Source organism: Trichosurus vulpecula, chromosome 8 (assembly GCF_011100635.1).
Source record: "Trichosurus vulpecula isolate mTriVul1 chromosome 8, mTriVul1.pri, whole genome shotgun sequence".
Lineage (NCBI taxonomy): Eukaryota > Metazoa > Chordata > Mammalia > Diprotodontia > Phalangeridae > Trichosurus > Trichosurus vulpecula.
In genome coordinates, this window is record NC_050580.1 from 48,419,374 (window position 1) to 48,443,295 (window position 23,922).

General features: G+C 39.0%; 1 protein-coding gene across 1 annotated transcript in view; it reads left to right on the forward strand.

Annotated features, from left to right (window-relative positions):
• NEO1 (neogenin 1) overlaps positions 1-23,922 on the forward strand; it is a 284,110-nt gene that overhangs the window by 67,573 nt on the left and 192,615 nt on the right. Inside the window, exons 2-3 of the mRNA XM_036736497.1 lie at positions 4,796-5,045; positions 10,874-11,191. Of these exons, the coding sequence (XP_036592392.1) occupies positions 4,796-5,045; positions 10,874-11,191 (568 nt within the window). The remainder of the gene's footprint in view (positions 1-4,795; positions 5,046-10,873; positions 11,192-23,922) is intronic.

The window sequence follows — 23,922 nt, forward strand, 5'->3', positions numbered from 1 at the left end:
AAATAAATTGGATGACATTTCACTTTTTTTCAAAAGTAAAACTAAATTTTTTTCTCCACAAATTTGGACTTTAAAATTAATTTTCTAAGTGTTTTAGTTAATGACTAAATTTAAGGGGATTTTCATGGTGATGTCCTGTGAGATATCATTCTTTTTTGGGAGTTGTTTAGTGACTCTATATGATGTTCCATTAACTTCTTGGAGAAGTTATAAATTTGCTTGGTGTGTTCTGAACTCGGCCCTCACAACTGCACACAAGCCCTTTTACTCTTCCTTGACTATCCCACTCCCATTAGCACTTGTTCAACACTTAAATGACTGTCACTCAAACTCTTTTTTTATGCCATCTCCATCATCACCTTTCCTCTTTCTCAGCAGAGAACCTGGACAGATACTTGACTGAAAAAGTAGGGGTTATCCTTTCAGAGCTCCTTCTTCTCACTGTTTACAATCTGACTACCTCAACGTTATCCCTGGCTCTTTGCTCCAAAGTGGCCTTTGCAAATGCCTACCCTCTCTACTTGTGCCCTTGCACATCTGTTCCCATCAATTTCTTTTTCCTCCAGGATTTCCCCATCAATTATCTATCTCTGCTTGTTTACTGTCACCTTCCCTACTGTTTACAAGCATGCTTCTATTCCAACCTTAAGTTGGTCCTACTCAGTTGGTCAAGCTATTCTGCTATATATTTGCCCTTGTTGATATCCAGACTTCTAGAAAAATGTGTTTATACTCATTGCCTACATTTTTCTTATTTCAGATACCCTTCTCCATGCTTTGCAATCTAACTTATGTTCTTATTATTCAATTAAAACATCTTTCTCTGAGTTAACAGTGATGTTTTATTTTGTTTGACTTTCTAAGTTCTGTTTAATTTTTGGAACTGCAGTCTCCCTCTTCCTCTCCCCCTCCAAACCCACCCATAGTAGAGAAAGCAATAAAAACAAGATACTTTAAAATATGTGTAGTCAAGCAAAACAAATTCCTGCATTGGCCATCTCAAAAAAAAGTATATCTTAATTTTCAGTCTGAGTACATCAACTCTCTATCTGGAGGTGGTTATCCTCTATCATCATGAATCCTATGGAATTGTGGTTGGTCATTGTGTTGATCAAAGTTCCTAAGTCTTTAGAAATTGTCTAATATTGTTATTATTGCATACATTTTTCCCTGGTTCTGCTCATTGTACATTGTATCAGTTCACACAAGTTCCCAGGTTTCTCTGAAACCACTATCTTCATAATTTCTCACAATAGTATTCCATTACATTCATAAGACATAACTTGTTCAGACATTCTTCAATTGTAGAGCACTCCCTCAGTTTCAAATTCTTGTTACCACAACTGCTATAAATATTTTGTACATATGAGTTCTTTCCCTCTCTTTGGGGTATAGAACTAGTAGCAGTATCACTGGGTCAAATGGGGCTTAGTTCCAAGTTGTTTTACAGAATGTCTGGAATGATTCATATTTTTCCCCCAGCAATGCATTAAAGTAGCTATTTTCCCACATCCCCTCCAACATTTTTCATTTTCCTTTTTTGTCAGCTTTGCCATTCTGATGGGTTTGTGGTGATACTTCAGAGTTATTTTAATTTGCATTTCTCTATTTATTAGTGGTGTAGAGTATTTTTATATGGCTATTAATAGCCTAGATTTCGTCCTTTGAAAACTACCTATTCATATTCTTTGACCATTCATCAATTTAGGAATAACTCTTATTCTTTTAAGTTTGAATCAGGTTTCCTATCTTAAAAATGAGACCTTTGTCTGAGAAACTTGCTGCCAAGATTTTTTGCTTATTTTCCTGTTTCGTTTATAATTTTAGCTGAATGGGTTTGTTTGTGCCAAACCTTTTTAATTATGTGTAATCAGATTGTCCATTTTTATTCCTTGGAAGCTCTCTAGTGCTTGTTTGGTCATGAACTCTTCCCTGTTCATAGATCTGACTAATAATTTCTTCTTTCCTTCTCTAATTTGTTTACTGATGCAAACTTTATATCTAAGTCATGTACCCATTTAGAGCTTGTCTTGGTAAATAGTATGAGAGTATGAGTAGTATTGAAGTATATAGGTGTTCAGAGAAGACTAGTACCTCTGGTATTAGGACTGCTGAGCCCTTTTCAAGGCAACTTCCCGCCTTTGGTGACCACCTGCTACCCAGCTCTCACCTGTGGCTCCAGGAAACTGCAGTTTGTGCAGTGGCCACACCCTGGTAAACTGGTTTGGCAGATGGGCTAAACCAAGTTGAGGGTAACCAACAGGCCTCAAACCCTATGTTAAGTTAGAGGGGTGTCTATCCCAAGAGGAATAGGCGGATGAGAACAGTTTGTTCCAACAACCATGCAAACTGCCTGAAACAGATGCTGTGCCCAGGTCATCCACTTCATCTCGAGCCATTGCCAGTCATTTTTCACTTTGTCCTGCCACTGTACTGTGATGACTCTGGAGGAGAAAGCGAGGCCAACAACTTCATGTACTTCCTCCTCACTTAAATCCAATTTCTGTGTGAATCAAAAGCCGTCACCCATACCCTTTTACATTTTTGCCTACCTCAAAGTCCTGTGGTGAAGCGCGAGTGATGAAGCAGATGGATACATTGGGAGCTGTAGTCACAACCCTGCACACAGGCAGCCCTGGCCGTAGGATCATCTTCTCGCCGCACTAAAACTACAATGGGATTCAGTCACCCACTGGGTGTCTGAGCAGCCTTTTTAAAGGACTGCATTGCTCACCTTCTGGCATAAGGAAGGGGCTAGAAAAGGCATCCTAAAAATTACTTAACCCTGGCCTGCTTACCATGGCTGGCAGGGATCCTACTTTGTGATCAAAACGCGCACACAAACACACACACACACACAAATACACGTAAAAAAAGTTTGCAAAGATGATTCCACTTACCTTTGGTACTTGTAACATAAGCATGCTTATGGACAACAAGAAATCCAGTAGACCTTAAAGACAAACAGCTCTTATTGTGGGAGAACTCAGCAAGTATTGTATCCAAATGGCCGCCCTGAGTGAAACAAGGCTGGCAACGAAGGCCAGCTTACCAAAGTCAGAGCTGGATACACACTTTTCTGGAGTGACTGCAGTGATGGAGACCACTGTGAAGCAGGCGTAGGTTTCACAATCAAAACTAATGTTTCAACAAGCTTGTATACCTCCCAAAAGGAGTGAAAAAGGCTCATGACAATGCAGTTACCTCTTGCGGGAAAGTCCTTCACCACCATCATCAGTGCTTGTGCTCTCACCATGAAAAAACCTGATGATAAATAAAAAATTTATGAAGACCTGGAGGAGGTCAAGCTTGTAATTTTGGGTGATTTTAATGCCAGAATAGGCACAGACTGTCAGCCATGACAGGGAGTCCTTCGAAGGCATAGAGTTGGAAAGAGCAATATCAAGTTACTTACTACTAAAGACGTGTGTCTCCAGAGCAGCTAGGTGGCGCAGTGAGCAGAGAACTGGCCCTGGAGTCAGGAGGACCTGAGTTCAAGTTCGGCCTCAGACACTTGACACATCTACTAGCTGTGTGACCTTGGGCAAGTCACTTAACCCCAATTGCCCTCCAAAAAGAAACCAAGAAAAAAATAAAGATGTGTCTCATGACCTTCTCATCACCAATGCTATCTTCCATTTACTTAAATGCAACAAAACCTCATGGATGTAGCCTAGCAGCAAGCATCGGTATTTAATAGACTATGTCATTGTAAGAAGAAGAGATAGACAGGATGTAAGAGTGACAAAGATAATATATGGTACAGAGTCCTGGACCTATCATAAACTTATCCTCTCCAAGCTAAACTTTTTCATTCAACAAAAGCAGCAATCCCAAGGCAAGATGACTACTAGAAGATTTAGTGTCACCAGATTAGAGTGCTTCTCTGAGCATAAGCAGTTACTTGTCACCTTGGAGGACAAGCTGAGCCAACACATGGTTGTCAGCAGTAGAGCAGAAAAACAGTGAACAGCTTTTGGAGATTTGGTATACAGCACTACGTTTACTCATCTGGACCAGGACATTTGCAAGCATTAAGATTGGTTTGGTGAAAATGATGGGGAAATTCAGGAGCTGCTAAATGAGAAATGAGAATTCCACATGTTTTACTAGCAGTATAGTTCATCTGTCTCTAAGAAGGGAGCATTTAACTCCATCAGAAGTAAAGTCCAAGCAAAGCTTGGAGAGATGCAGGTTTCTTGGCTCAGTAAGAAGGCAGATGAAATTCAGTTTTATGCTAGTAAGAACTATCCAGAGCGCTTTTATGATGCCCTGAAGGATTTTTATGGGCCAAAGAACTATGGTGCATCTCAGCTACTCAGTGCTGATGGAACCACATTGATTGGTGGTGAGGACATGATCCTGGAGAGATGGGCTGAACACTTACATAGTATTCTCAACAGACCATCATTAACCAATGCTGAAGACATTGAATGTATACCTTAGATTGAAGTCAACACCTCTCCAGCCAACCTTCCAATTGAAGAAGAGGTTTGGAATGCCATTAGATTCCTCTCATGTGCAAAGTGCTTGGTGCTGAGATTCCAACTGAGATTTTGTAAGGCAGGGGCTCCACTAATAGAAGAGCTGACTGAAATTTTCTGGGTTATATGGCAAGAAGAGGTTATCCCCCAGGAGTTCAAGGATGCCTCCTTTGTTCATCTTAATAAAGGAAAAGGAAATAAGCTGTCTTGTGACAATCACCGGGGTGGGGTGGAGGAATCTCTCTTAGTCATTGCTGGCGATATGCTTGCCATGATCCTCCTATTATAATGGGCTGATCTTTTACCTGGAGGATGGTCATTTACCTGAGAGCCAGTATGGCTTCAGAAAGCGCTGTGGAATGGTTGACATGGTATTTGCTGCCCAACTTCAGGAGAAGTGCCAGGAGCAAAACAGAGGTCTATACACAGCATTCATTGATCTGACCAAGGCTTTTGATAGTTGTGAAGGCTTATGGAAGATCCTGCCAAAATTTGATTGCCCAGAGAAGTTCATCAGTATGGTGTGCCCGTTCCATGGCAGCATACTTGTTTGGATGCTGGGTAATGGATGATGCTCTTACACTTCCCAGTCACCAATGGAGTGAAGCAGGGCTGTGTACTTGCTCCCATGCATGATGTTTTTAGTGATATTGTTGGATGCCTTCAATATGAGGATGAACATGGCGTTAAGGTCAACTACTTCATTGACAGTAAATTATTTAACCTGAAAAGACTACAAACCAAGACTAAAGTGGAGTGAGAGTTGGTGCACAGCTTTTTGTTCAGAGATGATTGTGCACACAATGCGGCCTCTGAGGCTGAGATGCAAGAGATTATGGATTAATTCTCTGCATTTTGTGCTAATTTTGGTCTGACAACACTCAAAAAACCCCAAACCTCAAAACAAATAAACAACAACAAAAAAAAAACAGAGGGTCTCTACCAGCCAACACTACACAATCCATACATGGGACCATTGGTTGTAGCAAATGGAGAAATTTTGAATGCTATGGATAAATTTACTCACCTTGGCAGTATAATTTCCAGTCATGTACACATAGATGAAGTTAATGCACCCATATGCCAGAACTAGCTCAGTGTTTGGAAGACTCTGAAGGAAAGTGTGGGAGAGAAGAGGTATTAGGCTGCCTGCCAAAGTGCAGGTCTATAGAACTGTTGTGCTGACCTCATTCTTGTATGCCTATGAGACCTGAACAGTATACAGCACCATTCCAGAAAACTGGATCACTTTCATTTGCATTATCTTAGGAACATTCTGAAGTTGACCTGGCAAGATAAGGTATTGAACATTATTGTCCTTTCTCAAGTTGAATTGCAAAGCATTCAGACTCTGCTGCAGAAAGGGCAACTCTGATGGGCTGGCCACATTATTGGTTGCCTAAAAGACGATTTTACGGAGAACCCACCCAAGGCAAGCATATACCATATACAAGGTCTCTCTGAAAAACTTTGAAATCACTTATGAAACATGGGAGACACCGGCACAGGACTGCCCAGCAGCCCACATCAAAGAAGGTGGTATGCTCTATGAGCAAAGCAGAATTGCAGTAGCTCAAAAGAAAAGTGAGATGTGTAAATTTAGAGACATCTCCACTCCAAATGTTTATGTGGACCATTTGTGTCTGACCTGTGGTTAGAACCTTCCGAGCTTGTATTGGTCTGATCAGCCACAGTTAGACATGCTGTACCTTGACCCTGACATAATGATGTCATTTTGGTCCTCTTCTAACACCAAGGACAGCAACTAAGTAGTAGTAGGAAACATTGGTTTATACCTAGTTTCTGCTAGACTGCTTTCCAGTTTTCCCGAAAGTTTTTGTTAAATGGTGAATTCTTGTTCTGATAGCTGGAATATTTAGATTTAACAAACATTAGACTGCTTTGCTCATATATTCTGTATGTTATGAACCATATCAGTTTAACTCATAAAACCTCTATTTCTTACCCAGTACCAAAGTCTTTTTATGTTTAGTGCCTGGTAGTATAATTTAAGAACTGATTCTGCTAGCTGCCCTTCCTTTCTACTATCTTCCTATTGATTTTCCTTGATATTCTCAACCTTTTGTTCCTCCAAATAAATTTTATTTTTATTATTTTTAATCCTATAAAGTAATCTTTTGAGGAAGCTGGTGGTAGAGCACTGAGCTTCGAGTCAAAAAGTCCCGAGTTCACATCTAGCCTCAGACACTTACTAGCTGTATGATCATGGGCGAGTCCCCCAACCTTTGCTTGCCTTGCTTCGGTTGTCCTCAGCTGCAAAATGGGGATAATGACGGCACCTAACTCACAGGATTGTTATGAGGATCAAACGAGGTAATATTTGTAAAAATGCTCAGCACAGTCCCTGGCACGTGATAAGCACTATGTAAATGTTTATTCTCTTTCGCCTTCCCTGTAAGTTTGATTGGTATGGCTTGGAATAAGTAAATTAATTTAGGTAGTGTTACCATTTTTACTCTATTGGATCATCCAACCCAAGAACGACTAATGCTTCTCCAGTTATTTAGAGGTCTTGTTTTGTGTAAAAGAGTGTTTTCTGTGTGTTCCTATGTGTGTGTCCACAAGCAGACTCCCAATCATTTCATGCTATCTATAATTAGTTTAAATGGATTTCTTTTTCTGTCTCCCCTGGTGGATTTTGTTAATAACATGCTGAAGTACTAATAATTAATGTGGGTTTATTTTTATATCTTTTAACTTTGTTGAAGTTGTTAGTTGTTTCGGATAGATTTTTAGTTTACTCTAGGGTTCTCTCAGTAAATTATCATATCATTTACAAAAATAATGTTTCGTCTTTGCCTGTACTTATTCCCCTACATTTTTTTTGTCTTGCTTTATTTCTACAACTAGCATTTCTAGCACTGTATTGAATAATAATGGTGATGATGAACATCCTTGTTTTACCTGATCTTATGGGAAAGGCCTCTAGTTTATCCCCACTACACATAGTATTGACTCTTGACTTAACAGAACTGATTCCCAAACTTTCTATGTAATTATACTCCCTTTATAATCTCTAATGGTAAGTTTTGAGAGTGTTATCATCTGCCCATATTAGAAAGTCAGTAGTTTCCTTTTTTATTGTGTTATGATTGCTCATTCATGTTTACTTTTTTATACTTTTCTTGACTCTTGGGTCCGTACTTCAGAGTTTTTATATAGCTTTAGTCTTTTCATCAGGAATGCTTGGAAATTTTCCATTTCATTTATTCCCGTGCAGCATTTTACTCACTTTTGCTGGGTAGGCTATTGATTGTAAGTTTGTATCCTTTCCATTCTTGAATATCATATTCCAAATTCTCTACTTCTTTTTAGTAGAGGCTACTGAATTTTGTGTGATCCTGCCTCTGTCTCCTTGGTGTTTGAATTCTTCCTTTCTGTTTGCTTGCAGTACTTTTTCTTTGACCTGAAAGTTCTGGGTTTTGGTGATACTTTTCCTGGGAGTTTTCATGTGGAGATTTCTTTTAGGTGACTTGTTGATTCTTTTTATTTCTACTTTGTCTTTTGGTTCTAAGAGTTCTGGGAAGCGTTCTTTTGTAATCTCTTGAAATGGGATGTCTAGATTATTTTTTTGGTTGTGGTTTTTCAGGTAGTCCAGTGATTCTTAAATTTGCTCTCTGGTTTTTAGGTCAGTTTTGCTATGAGATACCTTACATTTTCTTTCTTTTTTGCCTTTTCACTTTGTTTTGAGATTTCTTGATGTCTCATAGAATCACTAGCTTCTATTTGAACAATTTTAATTTTCAGGAAATTATTTTCTTGAGTAAGGTTTTGTACCTCTTGTTCTAAGCTATTCTCTTTCTGTATCTTCCATAACTCTAATTTCTTTTCTCATTCTCCTGCCCCCCTTATCTCCCCACCTCAATTTGGTTTTAAAATTATTTTTAGCTCTTTTTAAAAAAATTATGCTTTATCTCGATGTGCTTTAGCCCAAGTTGCAAATTTCTTTGAAATGTTGCTTATAGGTAGTTTTTAATTATTCCCTACTTCTGGATTTGTGTCTTGAGTTTCCAATTCACCATAAAAGTTTTTATGGTAGAATTATTATTGTTATTTTTGGCTCATGATTCCAGTTTTACTTCCTGGCTTTTGGCTTTATGTTAGGGCCTTGCTCTGTATACTTCTGGGAGGAAGGTCTGAGCTAAAGCTTTTATCTTTTTGGCACTTTCTGCTGCTTTCTTGGGGTTTCATTATGTTTTTTCCAGGATATCCAAAATATCTCTGGCTGGAGACCCGTAGTGCTTCAGTGCTCCCAAAGTTTTGTGATCCAGGACAAAGTCTTATCACTACCCTTCTGAATTCAGCAAGTTCCTGAGCTGGGTTGTCTCTGAGCACAAACACACATACTAGATGAAAGCAACCTTAGAGGAAAGACGTTAGCAACTGGTAGGACTGGAAGAGTCATCAGAGAGAAGGTATCCTTTGAACTCAGTCTTCAAGGAAACCAAGGGTCTCCAACGGTGGTGAGGAGACCAAGCCTTCTAGGCCAGAGAGACAGTCAGTGCTGAGGCACAGAGATGGCAGGCCATGTGCTCATGCTCACAGCAAGTAGGCCTGAATGGCCGGGCTGCAGAATCTACGGAGCAGAGTGTGTAAACAGACTGGAAAGAGGGTTTTTTATATAATTAATTTATTTTTAGTTTTCAGCATTCACTGCCATGAGATTTGGGGTTTTAAATTTTCTCCCCCTACTTCTCCGCCCTCCCTAAGAGGGCGTGCAGTCTGATGTAGGCCCTACTTATACTTTTGTATTAAACATTTTCACATTAGTTGTGTCGTACAGGATTAGAACCAATGGGAAGAACCCTGAGAAAGAAGAAGCAAAACAAAATAACAAAAGAGAAGGAGAGCAAATAGCATGCTTGGATCTGCCTTTAGACTCCAGAGTTCTTTCTCTGGATGTGGATGGCATTTTCTATTATGAGTCTTTTGGAGTTGTCTTAGGTCCTTGCATTGCTTAGAAGAGCTAAGTCTGTCAAGGTCAGTCATTGCACAGTGTGCTGTTACTGTGTACAGTGTTCTCCTGGTTCTGCTTGTTTCACTCAGCATTAGTTCGTATAAGTCATTCCAGGTTTTTTCCAAAGTCCACCTGGTCATCATTTCTTACAGCACAACAGCATTCCATCACACTCATACACCACAATCTGTTTAGCCATTCCCCAGCTGATGGACATCCCCTTAACCTCCAAGGTCTTTGCAACCACAGAAAGTTGCTACGGATATTTTTGTGCATGTGGGTTTTTTCCTATTTTTATGATCTCTTTGGGATACAGCTGTAGAAGTAGTATTGCTGGGTCAAAGGGCATGTACAGTTTTATAGCCCTTTGGGCATAGTTCCAAATTACTCTCTAGAATGGTTAGATCAGTTCATAACTCCACCAACAATGCATTAGTGTTCCAATTTTCCCTCATCATCTCCAACATTTATCATTTTCCTGTTTTGTCATCTTAGCCAATCTGATAGGTGTGATGTGGTACCTCAGAGTTGTTTTGATTTGCATTTTTCTAATCAATAGTGATTTAGAGCATTTTTTTCATATGACTATAGATATCTCTAATTTCTTCCTCTGAAAACTGCCTGTTCATATCCTTTAACCATTCATCAATTGGGGAATGACTTATAACTCGACTCAGTTCTCTATATAGTTTAGAAATGAGGCCTTTATCACAGACACTGGCTGTAAGAATTATTTCCCAGCTTTCTGCTTCCTTTCTAATCTTGGTTGCATTGGCTTTGTTGTGCAAAAACTTTCCAATTTAACATAATCAAAATCATCCATTTTGCATTTCATAATGTTCTCTATCTCTTGTTTGGTCATAAATTCTTCCCTTCTCCATAGATCCGACAGGTAAACTATTCTTTGCTCTCCTAGTTTGCTTATCATATCAGTCTTTATATCTAAATCATGTACCCATTTTGACTTTATCTTGGTATAGGGTGTAAGATGTTGGTCTCTGCCTAGTTTCTCCCATATTATTGTCCAGTTTTCCCAGCAGTTTTTGTTAAATAGTGAGTTCTTATCCCAGAAGCTGGAGTCTTTGGATTTATCAAATAGTAGATTACTATAGTCATTGACTGTTATATCTTGCATACCTAACCTATTCCACTGATGTACCGCTCTAATTTGTAGCTAGTACCCTTGAAAGAGTTTTGAATGCTAACCATAGCAGTTTATATTTGATCCCACTTCTTGATCATAGGTAAATTATGTGCTTTTCTGTATTGCTTGTTTTATGTGACTTTTAAATATGTATTTTTGTCTAGTAGAAAATACTTAAAAGTATATAGTTAATTAACTTAAAAAAACCCACAGAAGTTAGATGAAAATTTCTTAACTTTTTCTCTCTCCCTATTTCTGTTTATACAGGGGCCAGTGTGAGAACATTTACTCCCTTTTATTTTGTCGTGGAACCAGTGGATACTCTTTCAGTTCGAGGATCTTCTGTTATTCTAAACTGTTCAGCATATTCAGAACCTTCCCCAAAAATTGAATGGAAAAAAGATGGAACTTTTTTGAACTTGGTGTCAGATGACCGGCGTCAGCTACTGTCAGATGGATCTTTATTAATTAACAGTGTGGTGCATTCTAAACACAATAAGCCTGATGAAGGATATTATCAATGTGTGGCCACTGTGGAAAGCCTTGGAACCATTGTAAGCAGAACAGCCAAGCTCACAGTTGCAGGTAAATCCTCATAAGTGATTTATGGGACATTTTTTCTACTTTTAATGAAAGGGAAGAACTGCATTGGAGTTCTCTGGCATTTAATTAACTCAATCAGAAATATATTGTGTGCCTACTATGTTTAAGGTACTGTTTTAGGTATTTTGGAGGGTTGGCATGTTTAGGGATACAAAGAGATAAAATGAATAAATGAACAAAAGGCATTGGGTCCTCCCCATGTTGCCATCTGTCTGGAAATATACAGTTGTTTTTAATTTTTGAAGTGGATGAGAGTATTTGTGGAGGAATAACAATTTTGTATACTAACTCTGACCCTAGTTAGCCAAGAAAATTTGATATGTCACAAATACATTTGCTACTAATACTCTTTCTTTATGTCATGACCAAGGGAATGATGCTTATCATAAATACTTTTTCAGACATTAAAAATCATTAGAGGAATGTTTTAAGATGGAGAATACAACTGTACATAGATAGCTCTAAACTTAACTCATAAATAATGAGTTACAATAGAGCAAAGGAGATAACTTTAGTATTTGAAGAGTAGCAAAAAATATATGAGATATTGAGAATTTGAAGAGGATGTATAACCAAAAAGTTTTTCGTTTTGCCCTCCTTAATAGTGGCAGGGTTTGTCATTTTTTAAAGAACAATACTGATCTTTGCAAACTGTGTGTTCTATTCGAGGGAGGCAGATAATTTACTTTGCAGTAGTAAGCAGCTCTTCAAAACAAAGAAAATGCTGAAACAATTTTAAAGTGAAAAAAATTGGACCATGCAGCAATTTTCTTTTACTTTTTTTAACAATCTGTTTACAATCTGACAAAATTTACTTGCTTAATAAATAAGTTACCATGATGAATTTCCCCTAAATGTTGCTTTTTCTGTTCTGTAGAAAATACATAATATGAGAATAATCAGTGATGTTAAAATGGATACTTAACTTTTTTTTTCTGTCATGCCACAATAACCTCTAAAAATCTGCAGGGATTAAAGTATGCATAGTTCTCTCACTAGTTATTGGAATTTCTGCCTATATTTTCTTTGTAATAATAATACTGCATTTTTGTCAGAGGCAGTAGTGATATACAGTCAAAATAATCCTTGTTTTCCAACTTTCCAAACTCCCCCTATACTATCATTACTTAGCAGTCTCTCTTCCTTTGTGGATTCATTATTCAAATTTATCACTCAATCTTAGATCCATCCTCCTTGGGCCATTCCCTACTGATTCCCAAGGACATTTTCTTTCTTTCTTCAGTTTTGCCTACCTCCACATTCTTTCTCTTCTTCCCAACACCTTCCCTTATACTAAGGGACTTCAAGATTACATGTTGGTACTCCCACAAATACCTAAACTTTCAGTTCCTCAATCTACTCATTACACACAAAAATGGTCATATGTTTGATGTTCGGTTCCTGGTTCTGCTTCTGAATTTGCCACCATTTTCTACTTCCTTCATTCCTATTTACTTCCTGAGGAACCAAGGTAGAGGAAATCGTAATCTGATTGTGTCCACTACAAATGTATGTTATCTAATCTCAGCTAGACCTTCACTATGGCAAGACCATCATTCTTTGCCCCTCTAAACTCAGTTTGCTGTTCTACTTTCCAAAGCAGTTGTTCTTCTTAATCTTCTTGTGTCTCTTCCATGGCACTCTCTTCTGTGATGAGTGAAACCTGAAATAACTGAGGAAACAAAAGTACAAGCTTCCTGGCATATTGATTTATTAAGCAATGTATGCTGATTGCATAACAGATTGGGACCAGGCCTCTTCAGCTTGGCACTGGACTCAAAATACAGGGAGAGATAGATGTTTACACATTAAAAGAATACAAACCAGGATACAAGGTTAAGTATTCCAATTTCTAATGGAAGGAAAGATTAGGGACTTTCCAAGTTGGGAGAGGTAGAGCAAACAGGTGCAGTTTCCTGAAAACAGGAAAAGAGCTGTCCTACTCCCCCAAGTATCTGTATTTAATCAAAGGAACATGGAAGAGGATTCATGGTGGTGCATTAGGGGCAGCCACCCAGCTGAACTCTCCCAGCTTTCCCCTCCAAACAACTTTAAAATAACACCTTAAATCAAGCGATTTCCTTGGGTGCTGGATCTCAAAGTGTCTCAGCCTCCTTCCTTGATGGACATTTATGATTGACCAGCCTAGGTCTCTGAATCAAGTGACTTTTGGTGGGGTGGGGACAAAACCGTCCCCAGTTAGAGGCTGAGCTCTTTTTCTTAGGCCTAGAAGAGTGCTACACAGCCCCTCCTCACCTCCTCTCTGCTTCATGCACACACATTGTGTCCTGTCCTGGTGTCCTGTCCTACTTCCTCTGTTTCTTAGTTCTCTGACCCAACACCAACAATTAACAGAGCTGGAGTTTTGGTCCTGTGAGGTTGATTTCTGAAATTTAGGTCTCCAAGGCCCTGTGAGGAGGTCATGGTGGCGTGAGGGGTTGAACTCTTTTTCAAGGCCAGACGTGTCCTGTTTGTTTCCCCTCTGTTGCTGTCCTGCCTCTTCTCCCCCATAAGCAGGTTCCTGCCCCTGGGATATTGCTGTAGTACTGTCTTTCTGTAGATCTGTCAAGGCTGGAGCAAACTTCTGCAACCTGGAGGTGAGATCTTCTTGGAACTGGGGAAAGGAGGAGAGAGGGTAGGAGAACCAGAGTGTGGTGATGGGTTTTGTTGTGAGTTGGGGGCGGTGTCAGGTGTGTGGGTTGTATTCTTGAGTTGGTTTAAGTGCAACATGGCTGGTAGAATGGGAGGTGGGAAGGGAATATTGAGTGAGCTCAGTATAGAAGTCGCTTCATGTTTTTGTTTGTTTTTTCCCGACGGTTTTTTAGATCCTGGATGTCTTAAGTCAGGGGGATTTAGTCAAAGGGCCACACTTGAGGACCTAGAGGGCCACATGTGGCATTGAGGCCATAGGTTCCCTACCCCTGTCCTAAGTCATCAAATGGCTAGTCTTCCATCTTGATTACATGACCTACAAGTCCCCTATTTACTGTCATTCATTCTTTTCAGTCATGTCCAAGTCTTGGTGACCCCATTTTGGCTCTTGGCAAAGATACTGGAGTGATTTGCTATTTCTCTTTCCAGCTCATTTTACAGATAAAGCAAATAGGGTTAAGTGACTTGCCCAGGGTCACACAGCTAAGAAGTGTCTGAGGCAGGATTTGAATTCAGGAAGATGAGTCTTCCTGACTCCAGGCCCAGCGCTCTGTGTACTGCAGAGCCATGTGGTTGCCTTTTTATTGTACCTTGCAGTGAATCCATCCCTCTTCTCTGCCTTTTCACTGGCTCTCCCTTAGTCCTGGAATGCTCTGTCTTCTCATAGCTGTTTCTTTGCCTTCCTAATTCAGTTTAGATTGTACCTTCTATATGAAGTCTTTCCCAGCTACCACCTCTGCTAGTGCCTTCCCCTCCAAGATTCCCTTTCACTCACTCTGTGTAGATCCTGATTATACTTATTTTACATGCTCCATTCCCTTCCTCTCTTTAGAATGTAAGTTCCTTGAGGACAGGGTCTGGGTAGCTTTGTTTGCTTTTGGTCTTTCTCTATTTCCCCAGCGCCCTGGTACGTAGTAAGCACTTCATAAATGCTCATTGATTGACTGGTTGGCATTTTGATAAAGATTTGGTCTATGTAGCATTAAAAAACTTTTATTTTCAAACCCAAATCTTGAGTTTTTTATTTTACCACGATTGGAAATTAAGAAGATAAATTCACCTTGTAAATAAAGACCAGTCACTTATTTTCCATGAGAGAATAGTAACTCTTACATTTGCTTTGACCTAAGGAGTCCTGTATGACTAGAATTGTTAGATAACAAGGTGACAAAATTATGAAAGCCAAACCTATTTCTAAGCAGCTGTGTAAAGAAATCTTCCAGTTTTGTGGGTGAGCACTTTAGTGTATCTAGTCACCACTTAAAAGACATCATTACACAAACTCAGTAATTGTTTTGTGAGGGCAAGGGAGTGTCCAGTGTATGTGAAAAAGGTTTGCAGAAAGGTCGTTTTATATGAAGGAGGAACATTTATATTTATATTAGTTCCCCTTATTTTAGACTGTTAAATATTTAATCTCAGATGTGTCATAGCACTGTCACTTTCAAGGAGGATTATAAAGAATCAGCTAGCTTCATAATTAAACTTTGCCTACTTTACATTTTTTTGGGAGACTGTCATCATTGCAATCTGCTCCTGATTAGTCTTCCTCCCTCCAATGCTTGCAGTATTCCTCAGTGATTTCTATTACCTGTAGGATAGTACATATTTCTTAGTCTGTCATTTAAGGCTGCCTCAAACCTGCTGCCTTCTCATCCTCATTTTACATTGTTTCTCTTCATATATTCTCATTTCAAGCTGAGCTTACCTGTTTCCTAAACATGCCTGCCATGTTGTCTTCCATTTCTTTGTATTGGAATAGGCTGTGTTGGTCCCTGCAAAGTACTCCATCCTAATGTGCTTTTCAGAATCTTCTTTGGCCCTCTGTTTCACTTCTTCATTAAAATGAAGGGGATAGACTAGATTGGTGGTGTCAAATTTAAATAGAAACAGACCCCTGCAAGCCTTATATTATCTTAGGAAACCAAAATTTAACATTATCTGTGGTTTATTGTATTTTTATTCATTTTGTTAAACATTTCACAATTACATTTTAACCTGGTTCCAGCCACACTCAGGTGTTTGCTCCCTATAGGCAAAATTAGCATAAAACTGTAATTATTGTTTGAATAAAAAGTGAGAAGTGCTGTATAAACATTTTATCATATATAGCACCTTTCCTTTTATAACTGACCTTGTAATTACTGGGTTTTTTTTTTAACTCAAGCTAAACTAGCAGTCAAGAAGACAGGAGCCCAGTTCTCTAGAATCACCATTAAGGTAGCAAGGTCCTTTGATGAACATATGTTCTTCTTTTATGCCTCTCTCTGTGTTAATAATCAGAAGATTGTGGAATCAATCTTTCTCTCCTATCTTAAAAGTAGTATTATAGGATATTGGCATGTGGGTGGTCCTTACTTTGTTGGAGGATAGCCTTTAAAGTCGTGCTTTGCTGATGTAAATCATGCTTTTATTTTTCTTAAATAATAACCATGGTGGGGCCAGTTATTTGATTCTAAAGATATAGGCTGCTTGAGACTTTAATTTCTGAAGACCTGCTTATTCTTTCTTCCTTACTTCATCAAGGAGGTTCGTTTGCATTGTATGTTTATAATGTTTTTTTTTTAAATCAGGACTTGTAATCTCATTGTTATAAAGAAATCCCTATTTAGGAAACTCTATATTGATACAAATTGGCTTATTATCTATAACTTATTGTTGTAGAGAGTGCTTAGGGCACCGCATGGTTAAATTCTTTTTCTTTAATCATAGAGGTGTTATAGGTTAGAGCACCACTTAAGATCTTAGATTTAGAGGTGGAAGGAAACTTAGTCACTTTTAAAATAAGGAAACTTAGATCCAGAGAAGCTAGATTATTTGCTCCAGATCATAGGTAGTAGGTGGCAGGGCTGGTATTTAGGCCTAAGCATGTGGCTCCACAGCCAAAGCTCTTTTCACTGTGTCTTGCTTATCTGAACTTCATTGCCAGCCTTCCATCTATGATTTCATGTTTCCTTTTTAGGAAATTATTCTCATAAAATTTTTATGGAAATGGGAGAATAGACGTATGGCTTGGCACATATTTTGATCACTTTTTTCCCCCACTAAGATCTGAGATTTTTTCCCCCAAGTCTTTGGTGTCCTTTCCTTGTTTGATATCTTAAAATCTGTTCCTCATTGTACCCCAAATAATGTTGCCTTGAGCAAGGACATCTAGTCCAGCAGTTCTTCTCACTTTTATTTTCCTTAGTGTGGTATTCCACTTCCTCATGAGGCCAACTGGAGACTGTGATATTATTACCTTTTAAGGGTGGCTCCACTGTCTTTGCAAAAGAGCTCCTTATAAAAATTTGTGTCTTTTTTAACATATATTTGCCCTCTTTCTAGTATTATCCTTAAGTGCCCTTAAGATAATTTTGCTTAGTTGACTCTCCTGATAGTCACTGTATGTATAACCGTGTTCTGTCTCTCCACTGACTTATAAAGTGATATTATCAATAATCTTTCACCATTGCCCTCTGTAAGATTTTACAAATAAGTTTATTTTCTAAACCATTGTTTCCCTTCACTACTAGATCTCTCTTTAGTTAGAATACTTAGTACTTAACTGACTTGTGTTTCCTTTTAGTTTTGTTTCATTTGTTCATGTCTAATGTCCTCAGTTAAATGAACTAGGTTTTAATTGCCACCTGTGGACAGGGGCTTTTTTATACTACTTTTCTACTGGCTGAGCACTGCCAAGAATGCTTTCCCTACGGTTCTTCCCTAAATACTTTCCCTTCAAAATCAGAGGCTGTGCCTCCTGATGCATTCTCTCTGTATCTAATTACATGTATCATGGGATGCGTTTGCATTTTCCTACCATCTTCTCCATAGCCTTATCAGTAGCCTTCTTGTTCTTTTTTTTTGGGGGGGGGCAGGGCAGTTGGGGTTAAGTGACTTGCCCAAGGTCACACAGCTAGTATATGTGTCAAGTGTCTGAGGTTGGATTTGAACTCAGGTCCTCCTGACTCCAGGGCTGGTGCTCTACTCACTGCAACACCTAGCTGCCCCAGCCTTCTTGTTCTGGAGGGACTTCTACTCTGGAACCTACACTTTTGATTAGTGACTGCCTCTTTGGGACTACTATTGTCCTTTTCATGAAGAGTCTTAGGTGTACTTCACTCATTACTCTCTGACCATTTCTTCCATAACCTCTCTAGTGGCTTTGACCCCTGGTCTCTGAGTACCCTTTCCTTTTCCCTCTGTTTTTTCCTCCTAGTTCTGGACCTGTGAACAGTAATCACATCCCCCCTTTCATTGTTCCTGGATGGCATGTATCCATCTCTGATTCCCATATGGCCCCATTCTGAGGCAGCTAGGTGGCTCAGTAAATAGAGTGCTGGGCCCGGAGTCAGGAAGACCTGAGTTCAAATCCAGCCTCAGACACTTACTAGCTGTGTGACCATCGGTAAGTCACTAACTTCTGTTTGCCTTCATCCATTGGAGAGTGAAAGGGCGAACCACTCCAGTGTCTTTGCCAAGAAAACTCCACGGACATTATGATCCATAGGATCACACAACTGGACAACAAGAATAGTGGCCCACTCACAGTACATAAAACTTGCAGGACCAGAGTGCCACTCTCTGACCAAGATTCTCCTCCACCATTAGAATGTAAGCCCCTCAAAGGTAGAGGCTATCTTTGCTTTTTGGAGGGGGCAGTGTCCCCAGCTCATAGTAATATGTTTTATACACTCAAATGTTCTTTTATTTATTCTAATTTTGTTGTAATTGTTCTCTGCATATTTCTGTTTATATCAGTCAAGCTTCTTAAGAAAATGATGCTAGTTTATATTGATGTTTGTACCTTTATTGGGTTTTCTGATTATTCTCATTAATCTCAACTGTTACATGAGGAAATGCTGTGGACGTATTCTACCTAGATTTTAGCAATGCTTTTGATAAAATATCTCTACTGTTTTTTGTAGCGATTATGATGAAATATGGATTAAACAATAATACAGTTAGGTTCAGAACTAGTTGGATAGTTGATTCAAAGTAGTTTTTAATGATTCAGAGTTAACATGTTAGGAGGTCCAGTGGAATTCCCAAGGGATTTGTGGTTGGTCCTGTGCTGTTTAACATTTTTATTAATGATTTTGTTATATAGATGGTATATTCAGATTTGCAGATGACAAAAAGTGGAAAGGAATAACTACCCCGAGTAAGGATCTGAAAGGCCAGAGCACTGGGTTAAAACTGATAAAATGAATTTCAGTTAGGATAAATGTAAAGTCTTGTAATTGTATGCAAAAAATACCAACTTCACAAATATGGAATGGTGGAGTTACAGATAGACAACAGTTCTGAAAAAGATCTGGGGGTTTTAATGGACAGCAAACTTAATGCGAGACAGCAGTTTGATGTAGCACCAAAAAAGCTAATGCAGTCTGGGGCTGTATTTGAGTGGCAGATCTTTCAGGAATAAGGAAATGATAGTTCCGCTGTTCTTGGTCCACATCAGACCTCACCTGGAGTACTGTGTTTAATTCTGGGTACTCTTTAAGAAGGACATTGATCATCTGAAGCGTGTCCAAAGGAGGGAAGAGATTGTGAAGGGCCTTGAGTCTATATGTCTTGTAAAGATTGTCAGGAAATAGAAAAAACTTAAAGTAGTGTTCCTTTTTTTGTCTGTCTTTTAGAACGCATAGTGCTTAGCAGCTGTTATTTCAGATCTCACACCTGTGTGCTTCCCACTGGGACTTAAGCAAATCTGATAGCATCTGATGAATGTTAATGGGTATTTCAGAGAATAGGGAAATAAAGGGGAAAGCCTTTTTTATCTTTCATCCTCCCAAGTGACACCTTGACACCTTGACATTCAGATATTTATTTAATGATGATTCTGACTGAAGCTTCCCACCCCCCGCCACGTTATTAAATTCTCAGGATTGCTCTCTACTGTTAAATCTCTGATGAGAACTGAACATATGAAGGGCTTTTCCCTCATTCTTTTTATGTAGGTTTGCCTAGGTTACATTGCCTGGATTTTCCCCAGTATTTCCCCCCTTCTCACTATCTCTTCTTACAAAAAATTAGAAAAAAGACAAAAGGAAAAGAGGAAGGTGAGATAACCATTCAGCAAAGCCTATCAATACTTTGAAAAAATCTGAAATTATATTTTTTGTTTCATATTTGTAGACTCTACTTTGGCAAAGGAATGGGTTAGGTGTTTAATCATCTCTTTGCTTTGGGCCCAAGCTTGCTCTATGTATTTTTGCAATGTTCATTTTTATTTGTTTTGTGGTTCTTGTTTTTCCATTTTCCTTTGTTGTCATTGTACGTATTGTTTTCTTGGCTCTGTCTGCTTAAGTTTGCATAAGCTCATGCTTCTCTGTATTTGCCATGTACCTTGTTTCGAACAGCACAGAGATACTTGATTACATTCGTGTGCCACTGTATATTTAGCCATTCCCCAGTTGATGAACGTCTACTTTGTTTTTCTGGTTTACAAAAAGCAGCTATTCTTATTTTGGTCAGCGACTTACCTGGCAGCTATTGCTGGGAATAGAATCTTGGTGTTGGTGTGGACATTTTTTCTATTTATTTGTTGAATTCCAAATTGCTTTCTGAAATTTTGTGCCAATTTACAGCTCCACCAACAATACATCATCGTGCCTATCTTTATAACTCCATCCTCCATTTTAATTTATGAGATTTGTTGTCCAGTATGAGTTTTCTGGTCTGTACAATATTAGATATTTATACAACGTCATGATTTACAAAGAACTTTATATACCTTACATGCATTATATTCTGTGGCAACTCCTGACTAAACCGATGCAGTTATCACTTGTAACTTCATATGATGCTTCTAAAATGCTCTTTACTCCTCTCCTGACTCTGCTTTTGACTCTCCACACTTCACTCCCTGATTTGAAGGTGGAAGTTAGAACAATTAACTCCTCCCTTTGAGGCAGCTTTGCTGATAGTTACATTTTCTATCAGCTGCTCTGCTTAGTTTCCACTCCAAGGAACATCACCCCTCCTTCCTGGGGGAGTGCTGCTCCCCTCTCCCCCCTTTTTAGCTTTTTTGTGTTGGCTCTTCGTAGAAAGGACGGTAGTGATCCCAAAGAGGCAGTCACTAATCAAAAGTGTATGGTCCAGGGCAGAAGTTCCTCCAGAACAAGAAGGCTACTGATAAGACTATGGAGAAGATGGTAGGAAAATGCAAAGGGAAATCCCATGATACATGTAATGAGATACAGAAGGAATGCATCAGGAGGCACAGCCTCTGATTTTGAAGGGCAAGTCTTTAGGGAAGAACCGTAGGGAAAGCATTCTTGGCAGTGCTCAGCCAGTATAAAAGAAGTATAAAAAAGCCCCTGTCCACAGGTGGCAATTAAAACCTAGTTCATTTAACTGAGGACATTAGACATGCACAAATGAAACAAAACTAAAAGGAAACACAAGTCAGTTAAGTACTAGGTGTTCTAACTAAAAAGAGATTTAGTGAAGGAAAACAATGGTTTAGAAACTGCCTACCCCCCCTTTTTTTTCTTATTTATGTCTCTAACATGGCATAGTGCCTGGCACATATTAGGTGACTAATAAATGTTTATTGAATTCACCATATTCTAACAACTGTCTCATCCTTTGCCCCTGTGGCTCTCTCCTCTAATAGATGAGTTCTTCCTAGAATCTCCATTTTTGAGAAAGTGCCCATGCCAGCTGTGTTCACTCCTTCACTCCTCTCCCAGCTCTGTTCTTGACTCTGGACTTCTCCCACCTTTGTGATCTCCACCCCTTGTTGAGCTCTCTCTTAGGTGTTGTTTTGCCCCCTCCCCATTAGAACGTAAGCTCCTTGGAAATCGGGACTGTATTTCTTTTTGCTTCTGTTTCTATCCCCAACACTTCATGTGCCAGTGTTTGGCACAGAGTAAGCACTTAATAAATGCTTATAGATTTGCAGACGATAAAGCATTCTAAAATGTCAGTTGTTATTACATACATTCGGTTTGTTGTTTTCCTGTCCAAGTGCAAATAATTTGTTGTTACCAAAGTCCTCTTGCAGTGCCTCAGAATGAAATAAAGATGACGCTGTGTTTAAAGGAGTCCATGCCAATGGAGCACCAGCCAGGATTGAACCTTTTAAGTGCAACCTGACCGTGGACTGTGTTTGTCATTTTAGCATCAGCCTTGATAAGTTCCAAGAGGCTCATCATCAGAAGGTGTGGCCCCCAAGTGAAGAATTAATTTTGGCCACAATGCATGTAAAGCAGATGTCAAAGCCCTCCCTCCCAACCCCTCAAGCACTATAACTTTTTTTCTCCTTGCCAACTTTGTTCCCCTCATAGATTTCGTATTTTCCTGCCTCTGGGTAGAAAGGCTGCAATATTCTTCCACTCTTATGTTTCTTCTGTTTTTTCCTCTATTGAAAGTCCAGCTAGTTGGTATAGTGGGTAGGACAGGATACTTGGAGGGAAGAAGATCTGTGTTCAAATCGTGCCTCAGACGCTTAGCAGCAGCGTGACCACAGACAAGTTACTGCATCACCTCTGTGCCTGGCTGGGTTCCTTCCTCAGTAAAATGCGGTGGTTGGATGTGATTTCGAAAGTACTTCTAGCTCTAGGTCGGTGATCACAGGATTCTCATGTGTATGCCTACCACTGTTCATACTTGGCCTTTTATAAGCGTTGCCTCCATTTGGTAGATTTTCACAGGCTGTTATAGCCTTGATTTTGCAAAATTACAATAGCTGCACTCATCAGATCTTTTTGTATACCTCTCAGTTATACCTCTGAAGTTGTGTTTAAACACTTTTTACATTGAGATGTTTAGCTTATTTTGTTTATTACCTGTACTTGGCACATGAATGTGATTGTTGATTGACCCTATTCTTGGTGCTTTTGTTTGTAGTATCTGATTTCATGGTTCTTTTGGGGAAGTTTTCCTTCTGTAGATTCATTTTAATTTTAAATCCCTCTTAAGTACAGTACCCATGCTTCAGGTTAATTAAAGGTGATTAATTCGGAGACAAGAAGACATAGGAGGGATTGGATAGCCATCTAGTACTCTCTTCTTACCCGGCTGTTTACTTCTCATGTTCTTCATTTTGTCCTCCCATATTCTTGTTTCTTTTTATACTCTTTTTAATGTCTTGAGTACTGTAGTTTCTAGTCCAGGATTGGGCAAAAGTGGGCCAGGGATAGCACTGGTAGTCTGTCTAAGCATAAAAGAAAAGGAGGCCGAGGCAGGTGGAAGAGTAAGCTCTGGCTACAAATAAACATAGAGAAGAAGCTCCCTCTGCCACTGTTCAACTTTAAGACTTGGAGAGTCTATAAGATCAGGGGTGAAACAAGGATGTCCATTATCACCCTGTTATTCAATTTGGTACTAGAAATGTTAGCTGTAGCAATAAGAGAGGAAAAAGAAATTGAAGGAATTAGAATAGGCGAAGAAGAAACTAAATTATCACTTTTTACATTCGATAAGATGATTTACTTAGAGAATCCTAGAGAATCAAGTAAAAAACTACTTGAAATAATAAACAACTTTAGCAAAGTTGTAGGATATAAAATAAACCCGCTTAAATCCTCAGCACTCTTGTACATTACTAACAAAGCCCAACAGCAAGAGATAGAAGGAGAAATTCCATTTAAAATTACTGTAGACACTATGAAATATCTGGGAGTCTATCTGCCAAGACAAACCCAGGGCCTATATGAACATATTTAGGAAACACTTTTCACACAAATAAAGTCAGACCTAAATAAATGGAAAAAACATCAGTTGCTTGTGGTTAGGCCAAGCTAATATTATAAAAATGACAATTTTCGCTAAATTAATTTACTTATTCAGTGCCATACCAATTGAACTACCAAAAAATTATTTTACAGAGCTGGATAAAATAATAACAAAATTCATCTGGAAGAACAAGAGACCCTGAATATCAAGGGAATTAATGAAAAGAAATGCTAGGGAAGGTGGCCTAGCCATACCAGGTATTAAACTGTATTATAAAGCAGCAGTCATCAGAACTACCTGATACTGGCTAAGAAACAGAGTGGTGGATCAGTGGAATAGGTTAAGCACACAAGATGCAGTAGTCAACAACTATAGCAATCTACTCTTTGATA